Here is a 25,970-nt window from a genome sequence, read left to right as displayed (position 1 = left end):
AAATTTTCTCAATTTGAAAAGAAAGGAGAAATATACAAAGTCAGCCACCGCTTCTTCTCCCTTCAGTTAGCAGTTTTCGTCTCCCTCTCTTCTATTATTAAAATAAATAAATAAAATATCACAACCCGACTTAACACAAACTATTTACTCCAACTTTTTCAACTACAAATTTAATTTCTCAACTTTTAAACTATTTTAAACTTACAAATCTACTTTATTCATTTCTTCAGATTTATATCTATTAAATAAAAAAATCAAAATTTATAGACACTTAAAACATAAAATTGAAAGACCTATTAAACAATTGAAAGGTTTAAGAGGTAACTAGACAAACTTTAAAAGTTCTAAGGGAAAGAATCTTTTGTTTAACTATTACAGTAATTAATTTTGAAAATATGTTATTTTAGTAAGTTCAAGATCAAAGACAAGCTAAACAATAAAATGTTGCGACAAGAAAACAATCTAATCATAATTAGAAACATGGATGTATGTATTTGTACACCAAATCACAAAAAATAACTCCAGATTTCGATATAGAGACAATTAAAAACTTGAACAAATTTGATAATTAAAGAAACACGGAGATGGCCATATGACCCCTTGTGCATAGACTTTTTACATTACATGCTCAATTCCTAGGATCAAAACAAACATAAATATTAAAGACTTAAGAAGCACATACACTCAAGTTTGGCTAGTGTATCAATAAACAATATGTATGGAACACTCGGAGAACACGTGTTGAACACTAGTTAGTACAGTAGATGTGTTAGACAACAAGTATTCCAATGTAATAAAGGTCAAGATTGGTCACACACACATATTAAACTCTTGGCTTTGAATAAGTTTTGAGTGAAGGACAAGCTTATTTTTAAGCATATAAATACATAAACTTATTGACTTTGAATTTCTATATAAATATGATACATACTTTTTAAATTATATATATTAAAACTGTGTTCTAGCGCTATCCTATATTTTTTAGAAAAAAATGGCACGTCACCATGTCTATGATTTATTGACCCATGTCTAGAATTCATATACGTGCTTGTTTGTTGAGAACTTCACATCTTCATTAGATGGGAGGATAGCCATATTATAGTGGTTGTATATGTAATATAGAGAACCAAACCTAGTACTCGAGATTTGTACAATAACAGAGAACTTACATTTCCACCGGCTGACTTGAGTATCAAGGATAGAGTTTTAGGTGGTGGTTGAGCGTGAGCTGATATGCAAACATTATACCCTTCAAATAAAGCTCCAGGACATGCTTTTGCCCTGAGAACTGTAGCTTTTAGGCTGGCTCGATACTTCGATATGTAGTCATCATCATTTAGTATGTAAGGCAACTCGTCTACAGATCAATAAGGAATTAATCAATCACAAAAATTAGGTAGGATGAAAAACATAAGTGGAAGAAAATACATTACGCTTTGATACTAGCAAGCCATTCGAACTTACCAACAAATCTACCTTCCCGGTAGCTTTCCTTTAACCAACTGGAGGAGAAAATCCAAGCTCTGAGTAATTTGCAATTAACTTGCAATTTTAGTAACAAGATATAGTAAAAATTATGAGCAAGAGCACACTGACACGCTTGAAGCCACATGGTAATGCATATGCTCGATAATCATTGAGAACATTAACAGGAGAAAATAAAGTTAAGAACAGTAGCGTGAAGAACAAAAAACATTCTACAACATAAAATCTTCAAAAACACATTGCTTAAAATCAAGTTTACTAATATAAAAGGTAAGATATTACGTTCCACTCTCCACACTACTGAAGTTCAACATTTCACATGAAAGAAATGAAATACTACTCTCAAATATAACTGAAAAAAGCATAAATGGGTAAAGAAAAAGCATAGAGAAATGCAAAAGAATCCTTGGCTTTGATATATTGAAAGGTAAAGAATATCAACCATAGATGCCCGGGAGAAGAACTCCTACAAATACACACTTAACGCAGATTATCATTCGCTAACATGAGACCTTCTAGAGGAATTCTATTAGGATACTTCCTAACAAGAACAAGATCTTAATTTATTATAATGAAGTATAAGAAAATACAAGATAAAACCAAGTATAAGGCACTTGGAACCTCCCTCTTGAGTACTCTCACCCAAGCCCTAATCACTCCCCAGAATTCTCCCCTCACTTACCCTCCCTCAATTTATAATAAGATGTAACCACACTTACATAATAACTACTAGTAACTTTCTAAATATCTAATTACCCTTATACCCCTAACCTTATACTAATCTAGGTATCTAACATTACCCGATCCTTCAAAACACCTTGTCCTCAAGGTGTGCTTACAAACATGATCAAGGCCCCTTTCTCTTTTTTTCTCTTTTTAATTGCAAACAATCCCCAGCATTCTGCTCTTCAATGTTGAAAAAGAAATCCTCCCCTTCGGCTTTGAAAAACTCTCGATTCCAATAAGGTCCATTGACTTCAGCCCACAAAGCAGCCCAATGTACTTGAATTTTCCTTTTCCAAAACACATTGTCTTAGTTAACCCTTTGCATATCACCAACAAGTGTTTAATTTTCAAACTCTTCATCTCTATTGGGCTAGGCCATAATCAAAGTGTTGCGTCAAGACCAAAATCATACTGCCGCCGGTTTCATTCCTAGGACCCACCTACATACACGTTTTTCTTCCCTCCTATTTTTGGAACTCTCCACCCATTTCATCTACAAAATGATGTGCCCCCAATGTTTTATTTAGAATAAGTTGAAGCTTATTTAGAGTAAGTTGAAGCCCACTTGAAATAGTAAAACCCAAGATTGTTACTTTTGTCTTAATCCTCTTTCCTACCAATTTCTACCACGTCATTGGCACCATCATGTGTGCAACAACTTCTTCCTCGTCACGTGATTCACCCCTATTCCAGACCACCTTCTCGAGCCTCTGTAGACCGGCAACTGTCGGCTTCTTCTTTCTCCATTGCAACCAGCCATTTTGTGTTTCTTTGAGCAACAAATTTTTCTTCACTCGAGTCTTCATTTCGAGCCTCACAGGTAATCCTCGTCGACCTTCCTCTATAGTTTCTTCTTGGTCACTCTTTGCCATCCTCTTCACCTTCGTTGTATAACCGTTGCAATCATGTTTTCCTCGATTCTTCTATGGATTTAGCAACTTCTTGGAATCCATCGATTTATGGACCTGAAGATTCCAATCCGTTCTAAATAAACACAATCCAGATCAGTGCCACTGAACACAGGCATTTCAACCTTCTTGAATTTGCTATGATCGTTCGAGTTTTCATCCATTTCAAACTTGTTTGTTTTACCTTCTACCTTGATTTCCTTCAATGTCTTACCTCCACCTTCGATGATACTCTCAATCGTTTGTCCTTTGCTCGATGATCCTTCCATTCTTCCGGAGATTGTCGAATTATCCTTCTGCTATTCATTTGATGCATTTAGCAACCGTTCTTGTTTTTCCAACTAGATGACTAGTCTTTCGATGCTTTTTGGCAAGCATAACAAGTTTTCTTCAATTGCCAGCAACTTGTGTAACTGAACTTGTATCCCTGAGATTTCCTTATCAGAGGTCTCCAACTTCTCTTCGATCCGTTTTTGTGCTGCTCTATCGTTCTCCCAAGTAAAATCGCTGATACCAATTTGTTAAGATACTGTAAATATACGGCAAGTGCATCTTACTTTATTGAATTACCTCAACGAATTACAGTATAGAGAATAAAAAATCACTCACATCTACTTCCTAAAGGCACACTCCAGTGAGGATCACAACAAAGAACAAGAAAAACTAAGAACAAACTGCAACCATGAAAATGACCAAAACAAACAATAAAAAGAACTTGACTTGGACCCTCTACTTCTCCCGAGCATGAAAGACGGCAGCCTCTACTTCTTTGGAATATTTTGTCCCCTTTCTCCCTCCTCTTTCCTCCCTTTTATTTTGCTTTACTAACAAACTAATGGGAAAGATCTCCTCCAATATTCTCTCCTCCTATAATCTCTCCTATATTCTCGTGTGGGTCAATATTACCCTTTTTAATTCTTCTACTGTATTTAAATAATATTGGAGACATATGCTTCCTAACAAGAACAAGATCTGAATTTATTATAATGTAACTATAAGAAAATACAAGATAAAACCAAGTATAAAGCACTTGGAACCCTCCCTCTTGAGTACTCTCACCCAAGCCTTATATCACTCCCCAAAATTCTCCCAACTTACCCTCCCTCCATTTATAATAACATGTAACCACCCTAGTTACCACACTTACATAATAACTACTAGTAACCACACTTACACAATAACTACTAGTAACTTCCTAAATATCTAATTACCCTTATACCCCAACCCTATACTAATCTAGGTATCTAACAAATTCCATAACATAATGTATTAGGGGAAGAAGGAAATCGAGGATAAAAACACTAGCTAGCCAACAAATATCTTTCATTAGTGAGCTTGAGCCATTTTACACGTAAAATGGGAAAAGTAAGCCTGAAACCCAAATTAGCCTAATGGTTGTCTTAACAACCACTACCCACCATCACGATAGAAACAACTGAGAAGGAAGAGCATGATACAATCCAACTCAAACATAAGAATTGATTTTGATGTTTAATTAAAAGTAAACAGGCAGTAGAATAAGAAACTATGCCCTTTTAGATCTAGAAGGTTCACAACAATTTCCAGCCTAAGCACAACTACGAGGCAATGGAAGAATAACGACAAAGGCCTTGTGTGCATGGAATCGCTAACTTTTGTGCAAATGAGATGATTATCGGTATTCAAAGGCCAAAAGGATACATAGAAGAGTGTTCGTCTAAGGTTGCAAGACTAACCCTGAAAAGAGAGCAATACAAAAATTTAGAGTTTTCCGCAAATTTCCTGTAATGACATGAGTGCTTGTACTCCCATCAGCAGTGAGAGAACCACCAAGCTCCTCAATCATCTGAATCAGAAAACAACTGCACATTAGAGCAGTCACAATTTGGAATAAATAGAACTTTTTATTGTTAGAATCTTAGAATATTTATGAAAAGTTTATGGGAATATTTTTCTTAATTCCTAAATATTTTCCTTTTTTATTCCTCTGTATATTCTATTTATTCTCCCTTGTACCTATTGTATTTTTCATCAAAAATAATAAGAAGAAAAATATAGTGGTTTTTCTCCTGGTACACAGGTTTCCACATAAAGTTCTGTGTTTATTTGTCTCCCTTTCAATATGGTATCTGAGCAGGTGGTCCAAGAAGGTCTTGTGTTCAAGCCTCGCATTGTCGTTTCCTCCCCAATTAAAATCCGTTTCCAGTTGTTGGGCCTTTCAAATATTTCAAGCCCACAAGTGAGGAGAGTGTTGGTGATATATAATTGAATTTTCTTTCTTTTTTTAAAAAAGGATACGAGTCTCACTATTATTAATATAAGAAAGAGACAAAGCTCAATGTACATGAGGATTATACAAAGAGCAAAAGGGGAGAGGGAAGATCAACAGGCGCATCCGGGCATCTCAAACTAGGTTGACCCCCTTAGTGCCCTCAAAACATCCAAAAAGCGACAACACAAGATCAAAACAAAAAGCCACAAAAACAAAGACAAACAAAATGATAAAAAGAATCTTTCCAAAGCAAAATCATAATCCAAGGCAGCATGCTGAGAACAAAGAAGAATAAGCCTTGATTGGTTGAGCAAAAACTGTTTGAAGCAGAGGGTTGATCCGAAAGTTCTGATCATCACAATATCCTACGTCGAAGATCTTCTTTTGCATTACATTTTCTAAAATTTCCAATCCACTCTGTTAAAGGCCTTTTCAAGGTCTAATTTAATGATCCATCTTTTCTTTTTTCGGATACTATAGACCTCCACAGTTTCTTTTGCTATTAAAATAGGATCCAATATTTGGCACTCTTCCAGAAAGCCACATTGTAATGGAGAAGTATGTTAGGATTCTAACAATAAAACACAAAATATCCTAACCAAATGGCTAAACAGAGGCAGCACTCTGTAATTCTTTATTTATGTAAAAGCCAAAACACATTCAACTGTAGTAGATATGAAAAATAAAGGATGAACAACATAGAAAACTTACCCAGCTCCTTTATACGGGGCTGGATACCCTCAGGCTACAACAGCCTTTACTCTCCTTGAAATAACCAAAAAAGACCTAGCCTCCCCTACCCCAACATTACATATTTATACCTCTCTCTCTCATCCCTCCTGGCGGGCCCCACCTGCACGATCCTCTCCCATTATTCTCTCATCATTGGTTGCTAAGGAATTTCCCTTTCTACCGTTCCTTTTATAGGTATAGATAATAGGAGGTCTTACAAAGTAATACTGGCCTGACTTTCTTTAATCTTTCTGCGAGAACCTTTCCAAACAACTTATAAATTAATGTTGAAACAACTTATAAGCCACACTGTAATGACATTCCTTCTCTTGACCGAACTTCAATAATCGACAACTTATATTTATCCACATAATCAGCAAAACTCTTAATCTGCCACTAGCTTCAAACAAAGACCCAGCCAATTCCTTTTAAACTCCATAGTGCCTTTATAATACAACTGGCAATCTCTTCTCTTTTGGTCTCCGGAATCAATGCTCTATCTGGATTAGCTTTCTTCAAAAGATTTTTAATAGCCAATTGTTTCGAATGGCCCATGAATCCTCTAGTGTTCCATGATATAATCTCCATCTTTGCTACCTCTGCCTTATATCAATTCAATTTCACATGCTGCCAAGAAAGGAACCAACTCTTGAGGGGGAAGGATACTTGCTGACCTGCACAAAATTTCTTTTTATGGGGAGGAAAACAATTTAATAAAATCTGGACCGAGAGAGTCAATGTCCTCTTGTTTCTCTGTCTCTGATTGAATTATTTCTTCCTCAACTGGTTCAAATTCTGCACTACTTAAACTGGTGACTGATTCAACTTCCATGAATTCATCTTCTAGGTTCTCAACTTTTTTGAGACAAGAAGTATCTTGCACAAAATTAAAGAATGAACCAAAAAGTTTGGAGGAGGATTGAGAAAATTTATTACTTAAGGAGGAAGGCAGTACTGACCTTTTGCCAACTGAATTTGGAATTTGTATCTTCACACAACTTTCCTCTAATAAATCAGAATTAGCCAAGCTCATCCAAATGTTGCGAAAAGAAGTTCTCCCTTTGGTATAGGTCTTGAGGTGCTCATAAATTTTTTGGCATGTATTGGAATAGCTTTCATTGCAGAGGATATTTTAGTCTTGGGAGAGGCTGGTAATTTTGGTTGAGAACTGAAAACAGGAGATGGCCAGCAAGTGAAGTTCCTTGATGGAGGAGAGGACTCTGATTCTTCCTCCAATTCGTCAGAATACCAAAAGCCATTGGTATTCTGATTAATAAAATTCTTGGGGCCTACCATCTGTGTGTCAGATTTTAAAATGTCTGCAGATACATTAAGTTTGAAAAAATCTGGTTGGGGAGGGCTAGGTGAGCTATTTTTTGAGATAATAAAATACCGGCTGGCTGCCTTTTCTACTTTCAAGGTCTGTTTTTCTCTCTTTTCTGTTGAAGTCTTTTCCCCTTCTAAGTACGTGGAGATGCCAGCTATACCCAAATTTGAATTTTGCCTTCTGAAAATTATTTTTTCCGGCGAGGATTCAAGGTCTGAAACTCTTTCCGGTCGAACAAGGTTTTCTTCTTCATCATCCAACTTCCTAAGTGCTTCGAAAGGATTTCTTGAGATGGATGGGGCATTCTGTTTGAGAAAATTCAGGTATCTGGGAGACCATCACTTTGGAGCCCTTCATCTAAAATCACTGAATTTATTCTACATAAATCAATAGGATTGGAAAAATCACTTTGAAATAGATCAGATTGGATTATTACAGGAGCTTCTAAGGGTTCAAAATCCCCAAAATTAAGGGAAAATTTTCCTCAGTTCTCACTCTTTAATTCTATAGTTGCTGGTAAAAATCCGCAAAGATTTTTCCAAACTTTAATTCTTGCTTCAGAGAACTTGATCAGATTGAGTGTTTCTAAGATTATACTTTCTAGTCCACCAAAGTAGCTTAAGCTTAAGGCTATAATTGAATTTTCTTTCAACCACCAGCTTAAACTTTTTGGTGAATCGGTGGTTTAATATTTATATTAATATTTTATAAAAAAGTATACAGCTAATGCCATATAAAATAAATAAAGAAATACTATAAAATCTACATCCATAAAATATGCATGTGAACACATATCAGAAGATGGATATTCGTAAGTTAGAAAGACCGATAACAAAATGTCATAATTAAACAACATCATTAATATTATGGGTAGTTTCAAGCTTCATTTGTCTATTCTAGGTAGGGATATTGAATAACTCTTAAAAATAATATAAAGATTGAATCCCTAAACTTCATGTGCTTGCTAGTATACAACCTAAAAGTTCAACAGTTAAAGAAACTGATTAATCATTTTTGGCAGGATGTCAGATTCGCCTTTCGAAATCCTACATGAGTAGAGCCAGCCAAATAAGCCAAGCCTCTTAAGGAATATGGAGAAGTTCAATGACTGGGTATGTATATGATAAGCCTTAACCTCAATTTTATTTGTCAATAATGGAGGGAAGGAATCAAAAGCTTCTCTAGCTCTCCCAATTATTCTAAGAAACCTAATACAAGGTATGTCAAAACATACCCTCCCCAAACAATCATAATAGCATTTATATGAAAGCATAAAAGACTCATGGCCCCCTTAACTAGCAACATTCAGACCAACAAATACAGCTTCCCATCCTCCTCTCCTGAATCCTTTCTTGTGCCTACGGGTGTACACCTTCACTACCATGGGCCTATCATATTTAGAGATCGTAGAGGCTGTATGAGCCAAGGAGCTGGAAGAGTAGGATTAGGGAAGTGTGGAGTTTTCCGCTCTTTGTTTGGCCAAAAGTGTTTGTGGACTCCCGACAAGAAAATTTCAATTTTATGCCTTATTGACTTCGTATGTCCTAGGCCCTAAGAGTTCAAAACTTTCTAGATTTCACAACTTCTTGGACCACTCCTTGTGCCAAACACCCCTTTAAAGAATACTAAGCCAAGGATATAAAACTTCAATACCATCAATAGAAAATCTCATAAAAGAAACATGAATGATGAATATTTTAGAAGACTATAAATTGGTACCGTACCTTCATGAGCTGAGTTTTCTTAGTTTCGTCTGCAATGTTCATCAGCATAATTTTAAATGATTTTCCTAATGTGTTCTCTTCAGAATTGAGGTCCTCTGATGCCACATTTACACTTCCAAATTCTTGACAGAAATTTTGTGTACACTGATTGGTTGGATTTTTAGGATAAATACTTGATAAAATCTCATGCTTTGAATTGGCTAAAGAGCATCCTGGAGAGCAGGTATCGTATACATCACTTTTAGGATCAAGATTTTTGTTAGAGTGGGAATGGAAATGGTCCAGATTGACTCCTTTTACTTTCTTTGACTTCAGGGAAGAAAGTGATGCTTCCCAAACTCTCTTTGCGCTATGTTTAGAGCAAGAACAATGTGTCTCATCCAAATTACCAAGAGTATTGGATAATTTTGCAATACTAGCTGTCGTGTTGTTCTCTATTTCTGCAAAAGAAACCAGACCGTTGCTGTCATGCACTGCATCCTGGTTTAAATAAACCGTTATGAGATAATTAAGCAACATATGGAGAATAATTTAAATTGTACTATCTTGTGGAACAAAACCTGAATTACACATACCCTGAATTTCATTTTCTTCTCCAAGGGGCACTAAAGTTACAAACTCGTCATGTTGAAAATTCAAATTTTGAATGGTATGCTGATCAGTTGCATTTGAAACGTTGCAACCTCGATTGGCAACACTGATTCTTGCAGCATACGGGGCTTCAGGCTTTAATAGAGAAAGTAACTTTGGAAAGTTAGTCGAACACATTGAAATTCCCTGAATGTGCGAAATCCATGGATTTTATTACACATCCCAAAGGTGAACGACTTTGAGGCATCTTGGTTATAATCAATTGGTTCTCGAAGTACGCCACCTTCATCCCCACTACAAAACTATGTTCTGTCGAGCTGATAGCACACTTGTTCTTTAAGAACGTCTTGAAGTTATGGAGAGTTCCATCAAGCATTGTGAGTGACAGGGATGGTAGATTCATTGGTACTCTCTGGACCGAACTATTCGCCTTCTTGGGGACACGCCTAAATATATCCTTAAGCTGCCATCCTCAGACGAATGGCCAAACTGAAGGATTCAATTGTATGCTTAAGGAATATCTACGACATTTTGTTGATTCTGGACAAAAGAATTGGGCCTAGTTGATGGATGTGGCTCAATTTTGTTTTAATGCACAAACTAGTCTATCCACAAGAACGAGTCCTTTCGAAATCTTGAGTGGAAGACAACCTATACTGCCTCATATTGTTGATCATCCTTATGCCGGAAAAAATCCTCAAGCTCATAACTTTACGAAAAAGTGGGAGAAGACTACGAACATCGCTCGAGCATACTAAGAGAAAGTCTCGAAGCGTATGATAAGAAGCATCATCCTCTCAAGTTTTGAGCGGAAGACCAACTCTTCATAGAGTTTAAAGCAAAGCAAATTTGATTTAGAGGACATCAACATCAGCATCTCACCAGAAAATACGAAGGGCCTGTTGAAGTTCTGAAGAAAATTGGAAATGCATCCTATAGGGTATCGTTGCCTGCATGGATAAAAAATCATCTAGTAGCTCATGTGAGCAACTTGAAACCTTACCATCAAGATCCAGATGACCAGTAGTGCAACAATGGTGTATGGTCATCTAGTGACCTAAAGCAGAAAGACGATAAAGAAATGGAAGAAATCCTTCCTAAGAGAGTGAGGAAGGGTATACCCATGAAGAAGATACATGAATTCCTACTGAAGTGAAAGAACCTCCATGTGGAAGAAACACGTTAGGAATGTGCTGAAGACCTTGGAGCGTGAAAGAAGAAGATCGAGGAATTCTAGCTTCCAGTCGACAGGGACGTCAATTGTTTAAGTGGGGGAGAATGTAACAAGCATGCTTGTCCAAGGCGCTGTTTACTTATGGCCGCATGCCCAAACACCCCCAATTTACATTGTTTTTATGTTTTGTATTTAGTTTTACTTTTTGCTTTCCTTTTTATGTCATAAACCTTGGGTGTGACTTGGCTTTTTCTTATGCAAGCCTACCAGAACTAAAAAAGTCTAAAATGTACTATAGATGGGACATAGTAGTTGAATTCCTGCCCAAGCCTTGTTGCACTCTTCGCAATCAAAGTTTTTCTTTGCAATTGACAGTCTTCAATGCTTGCTTTAACGATATTTTCATTGAATTTCTTTCTCCTCACGTTTTATAAAACATTTTCTTAAGAACGTGAAGAGAGGCTACATCGTATCATGTGTTTGTCCGTGGTTTCTGGATTTTGATCAGCTAACTTGTTGTCTACGTAAAACAAGTGCAACATAATCGCTCCTCTCGTGTTTGAAAGCTCGCGATTGTGACACAAGAAATGCACTAGCCAAGAATGCACACGAGGAGGGCTACACGAAATGCCAAGCACGCAACCATGTGAGGTTCACAATGTGCTTGTGTGTGAGGTTAGCACGCGGGCATGCCCAACACGCGTGAAAAGCCTCTTGTGAGATTCACACACAGTAGCCAGCGCCCAACCAAGGCCCTACTACCCACCCATTCGTGCCAGGCAGTGTCATATTGCGTGTTGAGCTATTTTTGGTAATTTTTTGTGTTTTTTAAGTATACTTTTGATATTTTATTGGCAAAAGATAATTAATTGTACTATTTTACCATTATTTCAGGACATGAGAAGATCATACAAATTTATAAACCAAGGATTTGAGCTTGTATCTATGAGTGGAAAATGTTTTATTTAAAGTGATTTCAAGCATGTTCTTAAGTCATGATTTATGACGGATTTATGATAAAATGTTTAAGTTATGTTATGAAAAGTCTTTCAAGGGTGTTATTGTTTAAAGGTATTTATTCAAGCATATTGTTTACTCTTCAAAATGCATAATATTCAAAATGTTTTCCCACTTTCTAGGTAGAGATCGTGTCCTCTAAGCCTAACTTGCTACTACCTGTCTACTAAAGGATTTCATTTTGTTATCATATGTGTCCTGTTATTTTGTACTAATGATAAATTAGTCTTTTGTGCTATCAGACTTAGGCTTTTGGGAAGGTTTAATAAGGTTTTGTTCTAGATAAATAAGATTACGTTTTTTCTATGTAAAACTTGTCTAAGGTTGTTAAATGAAAAAGGTTTAGCCCAATTGGTTTTAGTAAAATTTATGTGTTATGTTTCCGCTGTTGTTTAGAGTTTAAAGGTTCAGGCTAAGGGTTAAATGGTGTCGTTCTTGACGTGGGTGCTATCGATTGGCTTCACGCCATATCTCGAGCCACGCAAGTAGGTTCTCGTGGTGGGGTGTGATAGCCTAAGTTGGCTTATTAACGGTTAAAATGTAAACATGTCCATAACAAAATAGTCGGGCGAGGCCCATGTGGACCGACTGGTAAAGGTTGAAGAGCAAATGCTCTACCTAATGAAAGTTCCTAACTCAATTCGCTTCTTGGAAACCCGCCTTGAAGAAATTTTTTAGAAAGCTGATGCTATTAATTAAACCACCACCCAAAATCTTAAGCTAGTGATTAAAAGTAAATTTAATTATATATCACTAACAATCCCCCACTTATGGGTTCAAAATATCTAAAAGGTCCAACAAGTGAAAATCAATTTTAATTGGGAAGGAAACACCAATACAAGGTGTAACGACCCAACTTTTCCAAATAAGTCGAAGTCATTAATTTCAAATAAAGACCTGAGTTTACGCAAAATCTCAATCTCAAATAATTTCAAAGTCTCAAAGAAAACAAAAATTTATATTTGGGCCCTGTTTAAAATAGCCAACACTTTCAAGAAAAGTTTACTAATTCGTGAATACAGTTCAACTATAAAATTTTCTAAACAATCTCAAGTACTAAAACAAAACATGAGAAACAAAACATTAAGCGGAAGCAAATTAAAATATCCCCTATGGCAATCACGCTTCCTTCCTGCCCCTCGCCGGTTTGTCGCCTTTATTACCTTTGCCTGAAAAAATTAAACATAAGGAGGGTGAGTATAAAATACCCAGTAAGAAACCCTCTACTGGTCCCATCAGGGGAAAATAAATTGTTAACATTCTATTGGGACACCCTGTACAGTCGCAGTCTTGTGATCCCGTAGGATGCATATTTCAGTCTAACCCCGAGGGACGTACATTTCAGTCTAGTGTTCTGCAGAAACACATATCAGTCTAATGCTCCCGAAGGTGCAGAATAATTGGTGATCCCGTGGGACACCTACAAGGCACACATCCCAATAAAAGCTAACAATTTTTCCCCTCAGTCCATTCTAAACATCTTAACAGTCATTCACAGATCAGTTAAACATTCTCATCATATAAACTCCTTATTTAACCCCAAACAGTCGTCTTACTCTAATTTAGCCCAAGGTCAATAAAAAGTATATCATTACATCAGTTAACAAGCTAAACAATCATAATCTCCTCCTCAGCCACCAAGGGCACAACCATGACGTTTCCTCCGTTCACAAGCACACAACATAACAGTAGATTATACATTCAGTCTAGACAACAATCAATCTACTAATCAAATCCACACTTTATATAAGCAACATCTACGAGATTCAGTCGTTTCCACATCCTTATCTTTGTACATATACATAACCAGACAGTCACAACATATACTCAACCACAGTCCACATCAACCCATGCACATATATATATTAATTTCTCCCAGTCAAACACAGCAAACATTAAACTTTAAGTCAATACCCAAACATACATCATAACTGTCGTCCCTACTCAGTTCACATATAATATTTCGGTCCATACAGTCAATACATCTTAATTAGTCAATATATCTTAATTTTGTTGTTGAGTCCAGTAGAAAATCCCTTACCTCAAAGTTAGGGAAGCTCCTTAATCAACTATCGTCCACGAAACAATCCAAATAAGGGCAAACTGAAATCAAAATTCACAATGAATTTAAGTGATCCAATAAATCAAATCCTAAACATAATCAAACATAAAATCAACATCTTTCTAAATAGTTTCAACCATTCAAATTACCCCATATGTAAATTCCACAACTTACCCAAGAAGTGGAAAATCAATTCCACTTCAACCTTTTGGAAAATCAAGGATTCGCTCACTGAATTAAGATGTACCTTCAAGAATTAAGCAATTCGCCAACAATTAAATCCAATGGTAGCATTCAACAAAAACCAAGAAACCAACAAAAACCATAACTTGTTCTTACCCAAATATGAGCCCAATGGTTCACGGCAAGGCAAAAATGACAATCAAGAACGAATCAAACGGCTGTAAATAGAGCAACACTGAATGCGACTCAACCGGAAAAGAAAATCGGCTTCAAATCGTAACTCCGTCTTCCAACGAGCAGAAGAACGACGACTTGATAGGGGACACGCAATTTAGGAAGAGATCGGCTACCGGTGGGGACACGGCGTTGCAGATCTGGACAACGGCGCGAGACAAAGGTTGCGCGGTGCTGGGCAGAGGGTCACACGGCACTGGGCGGAGGGTCACGCGGTGCTGGGCAGAGGGTCACACGACGCTGGGCAGAAAACAGAGGAGAAAGGAGAGGGGAGACAGCCGGCGGTTACAGGTTCACGCGGCGGCCTTGGCTTCGACGGACGGAAGGGAAGAGAGGGAGATGATCGGCGGCTGCGACAAATAGAAGAAGAAAAAGGAAAGAGGTGGGCGGCTGCTAGGGTGAACGGAGAAGAAGAAAGAGATGGAGGACGCACGGAGGAAGAAGGAAGGGAAAAATTCTTTTTCTTTTCTTTTATTTATTTTAAATAATAAAAACTAAAATATAAATAAATATATATATAATTATATTATCACATTTTCAAATCTTCTTTCTCCCCCTTCAACATATTTTCTTAAAAAAATAAATCTTGTACAAATCGAAAAATTTTCTTAAAATAAATTACCTTCGAGTTTGGGGCGTTACACAAGGACTTGAACATAGGACCTTTTGGACCACCTGCTCTGAAGCTTAAGCTAGTGGTTGAAGGTAAATTTAATTATATATTACCAAAGTATGAGGTTTCATCATAATACCAATTGGCAATGAGAGGAGTAGCTCATCTATTTTATAAGGAGTCTAAGTTTCCTTGGTTTTTCAATTGTGGGAACATGCCCCTTCAAGATGGTGTCTCTTTGGTTTCACCTATCTTGAACCAAATATCCGTTTAGGCTTAATGAGCTCTAATACCATATTGAAAGCAATATATACGAAACCAAAGCTTACGTGAAAACGCAAGAATCGAAAGAAAAGCATTGTGTTTGTAGAGGCACAATTGGTTGTTTAATATATATCACTAACACTATTGCTGCAATGATCGATCATCTCGATGGATTACCCATTTAAGAGTTGTTGACAAGAGTTGACACTCTAGAATCAAAAGTTGTAAGAACTAGATGTTGTAATTTATGTCCTAAAACTCGTTGTAATCATAATCTATTCAATTAAGTCGTTATTGATACTATAATCTTAAAGCCAATAAACTAAGGACCCGAGGTTATTATTAAGTAAACTTGAACTTTATGTAGAGACATAAAAGTTGATCAAGTTTAAGTATAGAGCCTAAATAGTATAGATTGTACGAATACAGTTAGGCACCTTATTCCAGGACACAATGAATGCAGTCTGCTTTGTATTTAGTATAAACGATGTGATCCTAAATCCTAGAGACATGAAAGTATGGACATCCTATGTAAAGAGTTTACAAAAGAATAGAACCATGAAATAGTCACTTTTAAGTTATAACACCGTTAACTTTGAAAAACTTACTATTTCATTGATAGATATCAAATATAACTTAATCTTAATACTGGGCTAACTATAAGCTTTTGTTCTCACCAGCATGCTTGTTTAAGGCGTTGTTTATCTATGGCCACATGCCCAAATACCCCCAAATCACCTTTTCTTTATGTCTTGTATTTAGTTTAGTCTATTGCTTTCCTTTTTATGTCATAGACCTAGGGTGTGAGGTGTCACACATTTTCATTTGCAAACCTGTCAAAGCTCAAAAAGTCTAAACTATACTATAGGAGAGACCCAATAGTTGAATCCCCAACCATGTCTTATCGTATTCTTTATAATTAAATTTTTATTTGCAATTGAAAGTCTTCAACGCATTCTTTAATGATGTTTTTAATGATATTCTCTCTCACATTTTATAAAACAATTTTTTCAAGAACGAGAAGGGAGGTTATATCATATCGTGAGTTTGTTTGTGATTTTCGGATTTTACATGCCTGACTTATTGACTGAGCAAAACAAGTGTTCTACAATTGTCCGTTCCATGTTTGAAAGATTGCGATTGTGGTACGCAGAGTGTCACAAGTGTGCTTGTCCAAGGCATTATTTGCCTATGGTCGTATGCTCGTATATCCTCAAACCACTTTATCTTTATGCTTTGTACTTAGTTTAGTCAACTGCTTTCCTTTTGTTGTCACCGACCTAAGGTGCGTCGTTTCGCAATTTTCATATGCAATGTTGTCAATGCTAAAAAAGTTTAAGATGTATTGTAGGGGAGGCATGGTAGTTGAATCCCCAACTAAGCCCTATTGTGATTTTTGCAAATCTAAGCTTTCTTTGTAATTGACAATATTCAATTTTTTCTTTAAGGATGTTATCAATGTTTTTCTTTATCTCTCACGTTTTATAAAACCAATTTCTCTCAAAAGATGAAGCGAGGCTACATCGTACCACAAGTTTGTCCGCAACTTTCAAATTTCACAAGGTTGCCTTGTTCATCAATTTAGAACAAGTGTTGCACAATCGCCCGTCCCGTATTCGAAAAGTTGCATTTTGTGACAAGTGGTATTAAAGCTTTGTTAGCTCCTTGGCTAAGCGAGATGCAATTATGTCAACAATGAAACAACTATCAAAGTTGCAACCGGAGCGACTGACTGAGATTGAAGAGGAATTCTTGGATATGAAAGAATTGCCAAACGAAGTAAGATTTCTCTAGACCCAACTTGAGATGTTTAAAGAAAAAGTCAGAGAAATAGACGCATTGAATGCCTAAATAGACAAACTACCCATAAATGAATTGGTGCTGAGGGTTTTCGTTAGAACATAAAACCACCAAAGTAGGTTAGTTTTGAACGTGGAAGTAGCTCTTCAAGTTCTATTGCACAAATGGAAGAGCGTGTCGAAGATTTTGACTTTTGACAAGCTCCAACATAATCAGTTATATTTCAAGAAAGAGAAAAGTGTTTTTGCTAAATAGCGTATCAATTTTCTAGGTCACATCATCGAATGTAGAAAGATTTGAATGGACGAACATAAGTTGTAAGCTATTAAGGAGTGGAGAGCCCCCACTTCCGTGAAAGAGTTACGTTTCATCCTTCAATATATTCTAAAATAGGGTTCACCTACTATCCTCTAGACTCAGTACCGGGAGAAAGAAATAGATGGAAAAAGAAATGGGCTTGGTAATTTTTTTCTATGTAAATAAGAAAAAGAAATCCAATTTGGTACAAGAGCCCAAATTCAATAGCCAGCCCATCAAATGAGGTCAACGACCCTATTTATAAGGATTTTCCATGCAAAATTGCATGTCCATGGAATACTAAAAGCCCAACAACTCAAAGCTCTATTTCTAATATGAAATTCGATGGCTATAACACATATACTTGTCAGTTTCTCTCTCTTCTCCCAATTCGAACAATTCGACTTATTCCATCACACTGTTTTAAGTTTATTCCATATGAGCTAGCAAGGGAACCTAATGGACCTATATATCATGGACTCCAATGATTCAAGATTAATTGACAAAATTCTTATAGACTGAGTTAATCAACATTCGTTAACTAACGGGTCATTCATGTATGTACTGGAACGATTCAGAATCACCTCGTTTGTACTAACTACAAAGCGGGCGGCATCCACAATTTCTCTGAAAAAATCTGGGTTACTACAACGTCACCACGATGTACAATTTTCCTGATAAGATGGTACTTACGTTCGATATGTTTTCCCCGTTTACGGCTTTTAGGTTCTCTTGAATTTGCAACTGCACCACTGTTGTGACAGTATAAAGTGATTGATAGATGCATATTTGGAACGACTTTCAGATCTGTCAAGAATTTTCTTAGCCATAATGCTTCTGTTGTTGCTTCAAAAGTTGCTACGTATTCTCCCTCCATTGTGGAATCAACTATACAAGTTTGTTTTATGCTTCTCCAAACTACTACTCTTCTATTTAGAGTGAATACTAATCCTGATGTAGACTTTCTAGCATCTTTATCAGTTTGAAAATCATAATGAGTGTATCCAGTAAGGATCAAATCTTTTGTACCATACACGAGAATGTAGTGTTTTGTTCTTCAAAGATATTTTAGAACATTCTTAACGGTTGTCTAGTGATCACGTCCAAGATTGGACTGATACCTACTGACCATCCCTACTAAGTAGCAAATGTCAGATCTAGTACACAACATTGCATATATCAAACTTCCAACAGCGGAAGCATAGGAAATTTTTCTCATATCCTCAATTTCTTGAGGTGTCTTAGGACATTGTTCCTTTGACAAATGAATTCCGTAGATGTATAATAGCATACCCTTTTTGGAATTCTACATTTTATATCTAGACAACATTTTGTCTATATAAGATGCTTGAGACATGGCTAGTGTTTTGTTCTTGCAGTTCTGTACAATTTGGATCTTAAGAACGTATTGTGCATTTCCCAGAACTTTCATTTGAAATTGCATAGCTAGCCATTTCTTGATATTAGTATGAAATCCTATGTCCTTTTCCAATAAGTAGAATATCATCTACATACAAGACTAAGAATACTACAATGGAATTGACGACCTTTTTTGTAAACATAAGGTTCGTCAACCTTTTGTATCAAAGCCATAAGATTTGATCATAGTATCAAATCTTATATTCCAGGATCTAGATGTTTGTTTTAATCCATAAATGGATTTTTGAATCTTACAAACCTTTTGTTCTTGATCTTGATCTATAAACCCCTATAATTGAGTAATATAGATACTCTCTTCAAGATTGTCATTCAAAAAAAGTTGTCTTGACATCCATCTGCCAAATTTCATAATCATAAAACGTGGCGATGCATAAGACTATTCTAATTGACTTTAGCATGGCAACGATAGAGAAAGTTTCTTCATAGTCTATGTTAGAAAGAGACATGCGCAGTGGAAAAATGGAATACAAAATTCCCCTAATTGCACCTATTTAACTTGCAACCCTAAATTAAAAGAATTAGGAAATATTATACCTTTGTATCTATTCGAATATGAACGTCTATACCTCTCACAAAATTCCAAAAATTTTTGAAACCAAAATGTAACACCTTAAACTTAGGATTTGGAATTCGTACCTCCAGCATTCTCTGCATCCCCTACCACCTGGCAGCATCATCCTTACTATTCTTAAAAACTTATTAGAATGAAATTCCTCTTCACAAAACAACACGAAATCTTTCAGCATGCTTTTCCTCACTCACATGCATCCTAGGAAAATTTCCAAGAGGTCACCCAACATAGAATTTCTTCAAGCTAAGCACGCTTAACTTTGAAGTCCCTATAATCGAGCCACCGAAAAAAAAAGGTTCACATTGTTGGTATAGGTATTAAGTTTTAATTCTTTTCAGTCTTTCTTAACATGACTTTCATGTCCTCAAGGTGCACCTTGTCGGTATACTTGTCGATTTCTCTCTCTTCTCTCAATTCGGACAATTCGACTTATTCCATCACAGTGTTCTAAGTTTATTCCATATGAACTAGCAGGGAAACCTAATGGACTTATATATCATGGGCTCCAACGATTCAAGATTAACCATGATCAATAAGTTAATCCTTCACATGTTATTCGTAACCTCGAATGGATCAAATTACTGTTTTATCCTTGAGACTACATCTTATTTCTTAAGTCTCATTGATCCACTATTGAACAATTGGTTTAAGGTCCAACCTATAAACTTAATCCCTCTCGGGCTAATGTGAGGGTGGGGCCCCTTGTTCAAGACATGGATTTAGTGCTTAAGAGAACAACCTATCTACTAACCCTAAAACAGGTAGAAGTGAATTTTTTCTTGCATCCTATGTTCCCAGCCATTCATCTGATCTTACCCTTGAAATAGGAGGCTTATTGGGAGAACGTTGATGAGATACCCTCACCTATGCAGATGTAACCCTAAAACAAGTAGAAGTGAATTCAGTCTTATGTAAGTACTTTATAGTGTTTAAGAGAACAACCTATCTACTAACCCTAAAACAGGTAGAAGTGAATTATGTCTTGCATCCTATGTTCCCAGCCATTCATCCGATCTTACCCTTGAAATGAGAGGCTTATTGGGAGAACGTTGATGAGATACCCTCACCTATGCAAATGTAAGGATAATCTCATGTGAACAGGAGTTCATAGTTAGCTTAGGATTAAGATTAAGCTACCTAAGTCATCAATAAACGAAATAGTCAGTTCTAAACAGTAAACGGTGTTTAACGTAAAAGTGACTATTTCATGGATCAGTCTTATGTAAGTACTTTACATAGGATGCCCCCACTTTCATGTCTCTACATGAACAATTTAGGATCACCTCGTTTGTACTAATTACAAAGCGGGTCACATCTGTAGTTTCTCTAAATAAGGCACTATAGACTATTGAGGCTATATACTCGAACTTGATCCACATTTATGTCTCGACATAAAGTTCAAATGTATTAAAAAATAGCATCAAGACTTAGTTTATTGGATTTAAGATTATAATTTTTAATTTTTCAATAATGATTTTATTGAACTGAATATGATAACAAACTACGAGTTTTAGGACATAAAATCCCAACATATGTATTTTTGCCTCTAATAATAATGTTGAAAGATGTTTATTGATGTTGTCTCTTTGATTTGGAGTCGCCATGTAGGAGTTTCTCTGATTGTGAGTTTCGTAAGAAATTTACATAACCACAAGCCTACCCTCCATATACAGTTTGGTAAGCACATTCAGAGCCTAAGTGAGGAGGTTCGTATTGCTAAAGAGTCCATGGATAAAGCTCAGAGAAAGGTTGGGCAAAATCCTATGTCTGATGTTTTGAGTCGCCAAGCAGGTCTTGCCATTGAGGCCTTTTGGACGGCTGTTAAATTGGAGGAAGCCTTCATGTGTTAGAAGTCCAAGAGGTTTGTGAGTTTCCTTAGAACTTGTGTTACCTCCTCGATGTTCTCCATTATGATTAATGGCTCTTTCAAGGGTTTTTTAATGGGAAGAAAGGTTTGCGGTAGGGTGATCCTTTATCTCCTTTCCTTTTTATCATGGTGATGGAGGTCCTCTCTCGTATGTTAAATCGGCCTCCTCCGAGCTATCAGTTTCACAGGCATTGTGAGAAGGTTAGCTTAACTCATCTGACCTTTGCTAATGATCTTATGATTTTTTGTGCTGCTGATGATTCCTCTTTGAGTTTTATTAACGAGACTATTCGAAAGTTTGGTGATCTCTCGGGGCTATTTACTAATCTTAGTAAAATTTCTATGTTTGTTGTAGGGGTTAATAGTGATGATGTTTATCGTTTGACTACCAGTTTGGGTTTTGTCCTCAGGCATCTCCCTGTTCGTTATCTTGGGCTTCCTTTACTTTCTGGAAGGTTACGACCTACTGATTGTGCTCTCTTATTCAACGTATTACTAGTCAGATTCATTCTTGGTTTGCTAGAGTTTTATCATTTGCAGGTAGATTGCAACTGGTTCAATATGTGCTTGATAATCTTCAGGTTTACTAGGCTAACGTGTTTGTGCTGCCTGTGAGTGTGCATCATGAGGTTGATAAAATCTTGAGGTCTTATCTTTGGAGGGGTAAGGAGGAAGGTAGAGGAGGTGTTAAGGTGGCGTGGGCTGAGGTGTGTTCCTTTTGAGGAGGGTGGTCTTGCTATTCTTGATGGGTCTTCTTAGAATGTTGTGAGTACTATGAAGAATCTTTGGTTGTTGCTGACTAGTTCGAGTTTTCTATGGGTTCCTTGGGTGGAGGCTTATATTCATAAAGGAAGGTCATTGTGGGAGGTCGATTCTTGTGTTGGTCGGTCTTGGTGTCTTTGCGTTATCATGTGGAAACGAGATAGTCTAAAAGAGCATGTTCAGATGGAGGTTGGGGATGGTAGGCATTGTAAACTGTGCCTGGATCCGTGGTTGCAGGGTGGTCCTATCCTTCAACAAGTTGGTGAGAGAGCGCTTTATAATGTAACGAGTAGATAGGAGGCTAGGCTCTCTAAGTTTATTGGTTCGAAAGGGGAGTGGAGGTGGTCGAGGGTGTCTTTGGATTTGATTAATTTATGGGATAGGGTTCAAGTTGTAAGTTCGTGTCCTAATGTTGGTGATAGGTGGGTTTGGGTTCTTGTCGTCATAGTGGTTTTTTGATTGCTAGTGCATGGGATACTATTCATCCTCGTAGTGTTAAGGTTCGTTGGACAGGTTTCTTGTGGGGTGGGGATTGAGAGTCTCGTTATCATTTGTTTTTTCATGTCCTTTTGGGTGTGATATTTAGTCTCGGGTCCTTCAGGTTATGGCTTCCTCTCACAGGATTGGGTATTGGAGGGTTGAGTTGTTTGGGGTTTGTCATTAGAGTATTGGTAAGGGTGTGAGAAGGAAGTTGTGGTATGTTCTCTGGTGTGCTACGATTTATTTTATGTGAAAGGAGCATAATCATTGTCTCCATGGTGGTCAAGCTCGTGAGCTCATTGTTCTGTTTCAGCTTATTCCATCTTGTATCAGTGCTCGTGTTGTTTATTTGCGTGAGGATGCTCATGGTATTATTTAGCTTGTTTTCTTTTGATTTTTGTTTTATCTGCTTGTTCTCGGGCTGTGGGGTTGTTTGGACTTTTTATGTTTTTGTTGCTCTTAATTTTGTTGGGTTTATTATTGTTCTTTCTTTTGATACTTTGGATTCTTCCTATTTTTGTGAGCATTGTCCGCTCTTGTGAGGTCATCCTTGTTGTATTATGATATTAACTTTTCAAAAAAAAAAGAAAGATAATGCAATTCAACTTTAGATAAAAACATGATTCGAATTTTCATTTCAAGAAAATACAAGGGACAGAACTTTTCTTTCACTATTTCAATTACTAGAATCTAAATTTCAATTCTCACTTTTTTGTATTTTGAATTTACAAGCCTCTTTTTTCTTTCTTTGGTATGAAAGGTGGCAACTAGGCCTTGCTAGAACGAGTGGGGTAACCTTTCTATGGTTCTACACTTAGTTTCGAAGTTCGAAGTTTTCCTCCTACAGTGGATCATCGCTATTGATTTTTCTACTGTTAATTCGACCTCCCAATTCTCTTCTTCTAAGGATTCACTTTTTTGGCTCTGCACTCTACTACTTTTCTTCCCCCAATGTTTTCATAAACTTCTTAAGACGACCTTTGGTTAGGCTCGGATGTTATCACCTTCTTCCCTTAATCAATGAACATTTCAGTTCAAGAATACATTACTGGCATCCAAGTATGGCAACTAACTCCAGCATTAACTCAACATCTTCACAAATTACCTTCCTTTGACTACAGTGCCCGAGCCCAAAATGACTCCATAATTCGACGTTTCTCTTGTACTCAGTTGCAACTCTTTCACTATTTTTTTTAAATGAAATTGCGTGTGACTCCACAATCAATTAGTACTATAGCCACCTTCCCTTGTATCATCTCTTTTACCTTCATTTTCCCTAGGTTGGATAATCCCACCACATAATTAATGGATAATTCCACCATCACTTGACTCTCCTCTACGATCTCAGGGGCATTCAATTCTTTCTGATCAATTCCTCCTTCTTCAATAATTTCATACTCCTCGCCTTCTTCCTTGACAACAATCATTCGCAATTCCCTTTGCTCTTTCATCTTGCATTTGTGGTCATGAGAATATTTCTCATTACAACGAAAGCACAATCCCTTCTTTCTAGATTGAAATTCAGCATCAAATAAGCGCTTCGTCTGTCCCTTTTTCCGTACTTCCTCTTTTGTTGTTCCTCGTAGAGTAATAGTTCTCATCGGCCAATTCATTCCTCCTTTACTTTCTTCTGTATTCGCAATGGTATTAGCCTTGGTGCTATTATGGGAGTTTATCACCTTTTCTCCAGAATATCCAGAAAGATTTGCTTCCTGACGTATATCTTCCTTGTTCTCTACCTTTTGCGCGATTCGTATCATTTGTGCTAATCCCTTCGACTCACATAAATCCATTCTCGCGTAGATCCATAGTTTCAATCCCGACATAAATGTCTCTTTTACCACCTTCTCTAATAGGTCCGACAAAGGAGCTACCCACTTATCGAATAAATTTTGATATTCCTCTATCGTTGTCTTTTGTTGAATTTGCAAGAACCTTACATACAGCGATTCCTCCCTAACGGATCGAAATCGCACCAATAATCTTTCCTTCATATTCACCCAATCTACAAAGTTCTCTCGTTCTTCTTGAGAACGGTAAAAGTTCAATGCTAGTCCCTTAAAACTAATAGTGGATACAGTCATTTTCTCAAATTCAGTAAGTTTATGAATGTGCAAATACCTCTCTACGCGAAACAGCCAAGAATCAGGATCATCTCCATTGAATATCGACATCTCCACCTTCTTAAACTTATTGCAGTCACTATTACTTTCATCATCTATTTTCTTTCCTTCCTTCCTTGTTTCGTTTCTCATCTTGGTCACCCTTCGCCGTTCGTCCACATTCTTCGTCGATGAATTGTGCATTGTTGTCGATTCCATAATTCGTAACATCATCTGATTCTACCTCTCCATATTTTTGGATATTTGGCCAACGTCTTTTCGATCACCAGTATCTTACTAATCTCTTTCTTAATGTCCTGTATTTCCTGGTCAAACGTCTCCATCTCTTCGATCCGAGTCTGAACCATTTGCATTCTTCTTGCCCAAGATCAATGCTCTAATACCAATTTGATGGAAACCAGTCTTGGAATAAAATTGCTACTATATTATTAATGATAGAATAGGAATGAAATCCTAATTACAATATGAAATCCCTCTCCTGTTATCCTCTCTCTCAAGGAAGAATAGAAATTCACTTTCTCAAACAAAACCTAACTTTCCCGCCCACGATTACTTTTTATTTATACTAACAATAAGGTAACTAACCCTTCCCTTTACTAACCCTCACATGCTATTCATGTGCACGTGATATTTTTTTTTTAATTTCTTTATCCCTCTTCTGCTGTACAGATGTAATATAGGGGGTCTATCAGATTCCTCCTCTTTTCAAAGCCTCCAATCAAACTCAATGCTAAGTTTGACTGCTCCCTTCAGAGTGACGACCCTCATTTTCCCCCTTCCGTGGTTTGGGGAGGATTCCTCCTCTTTTTAAAGCCCTCAATCAAACTTGATGCTATGTTTAGAACGCTAAGAATAGGTGGTTTAGTTTTGGTTAGGCCAAAAGTGAAATTTTCCCCCACAAGCACTAATAGTTAGGGAACTCAACACATTCTACTTGACTTAATCGACTTGACTCTCTAATTTTTATGAGCTTTTTTCAATGCATATTGCATATGTTTTTTTTATAGTTGTTGATTGTCTCACATTTTTATGGTTTGCATTTACAAGCCCCTTTTTTCTTTCTTTGGTATGAAATATGGTAATAGGCCTTGCTAGAACCGGTGGGTAATCTCTCTATGGTTCTACACTTAGTTTCAAAGTTTGATTACTCCCTTCGAAGTGACAACAAGCCTCGTTTTCCCCTATTGTGGATCAGAGAGGATTCCTCCTCTTTTCAAAGCCCACAATCAAACTCAATTAGAGTAAAAAGGAAAAATTTTCATCTCGGGCGCGTGTACCTCACACGCATCTCTCTAGGATTTCCAAGTTCTCTCACTCGGCTGGTGAAGGAGGCGAACGG

General features: G+C 36.9%; 1 protein-coding gene across 20 annotated transcripts in view; it reads right to left on the bottom strand.

Moving 5' to 3' along the window:
- The window catches only part of LOC116405278 (mediator of DNA damage checkpoint protein 1-like), a 30,592-nt gene extending 15,745 nt beyond the window's left edge, over nucleotides 1-14,847 (bottom strand). For 8 of the 20 annotated variants that reach the window (XR_004218415.1, XR_004218417.1, XR_004218428.1 and 5 more), the window contains exon 1: nucleotides 14,337-14,847. Coding sequence is in view for 1 of the 20 variants with exons in the window: in XM_031889267.1 (XP_031745127.1) it covers nucleotides 1,065-1,357; nucleotides 1,465-1,523; nucleotides 4,835-4,944 (462 nt within the window). In the remaining 19 variants the exon portion in view is untranslated. The other 12 variants (XR_004218422.1, XR_004218424.1, XR_004218419.1 and 9 more) reach the window with 9 other exon arrangements.
- Nucleotides 14,848-25,970: the final 11,123 nt, after the last annotated feature.

Source organism: Cucumis sativus, chromosome 7, assembly GCF_000004075.3.
Source record: "Cucumis sativus cultivar 9930 chromosome 7, Cucumber_9930_V3, whole genome shotgun sequence".
Classification (NCBI taxonomy): Eukaryota; Viridiplantae; Streptophyta; class Magnoliopsida; order Cucurbitales; family Cucurbitaceae; genus Cucumis; species Cucumis sativus.
This window is presented reverse-complemented; position numbering and strand designations above follow the sequence as displayed.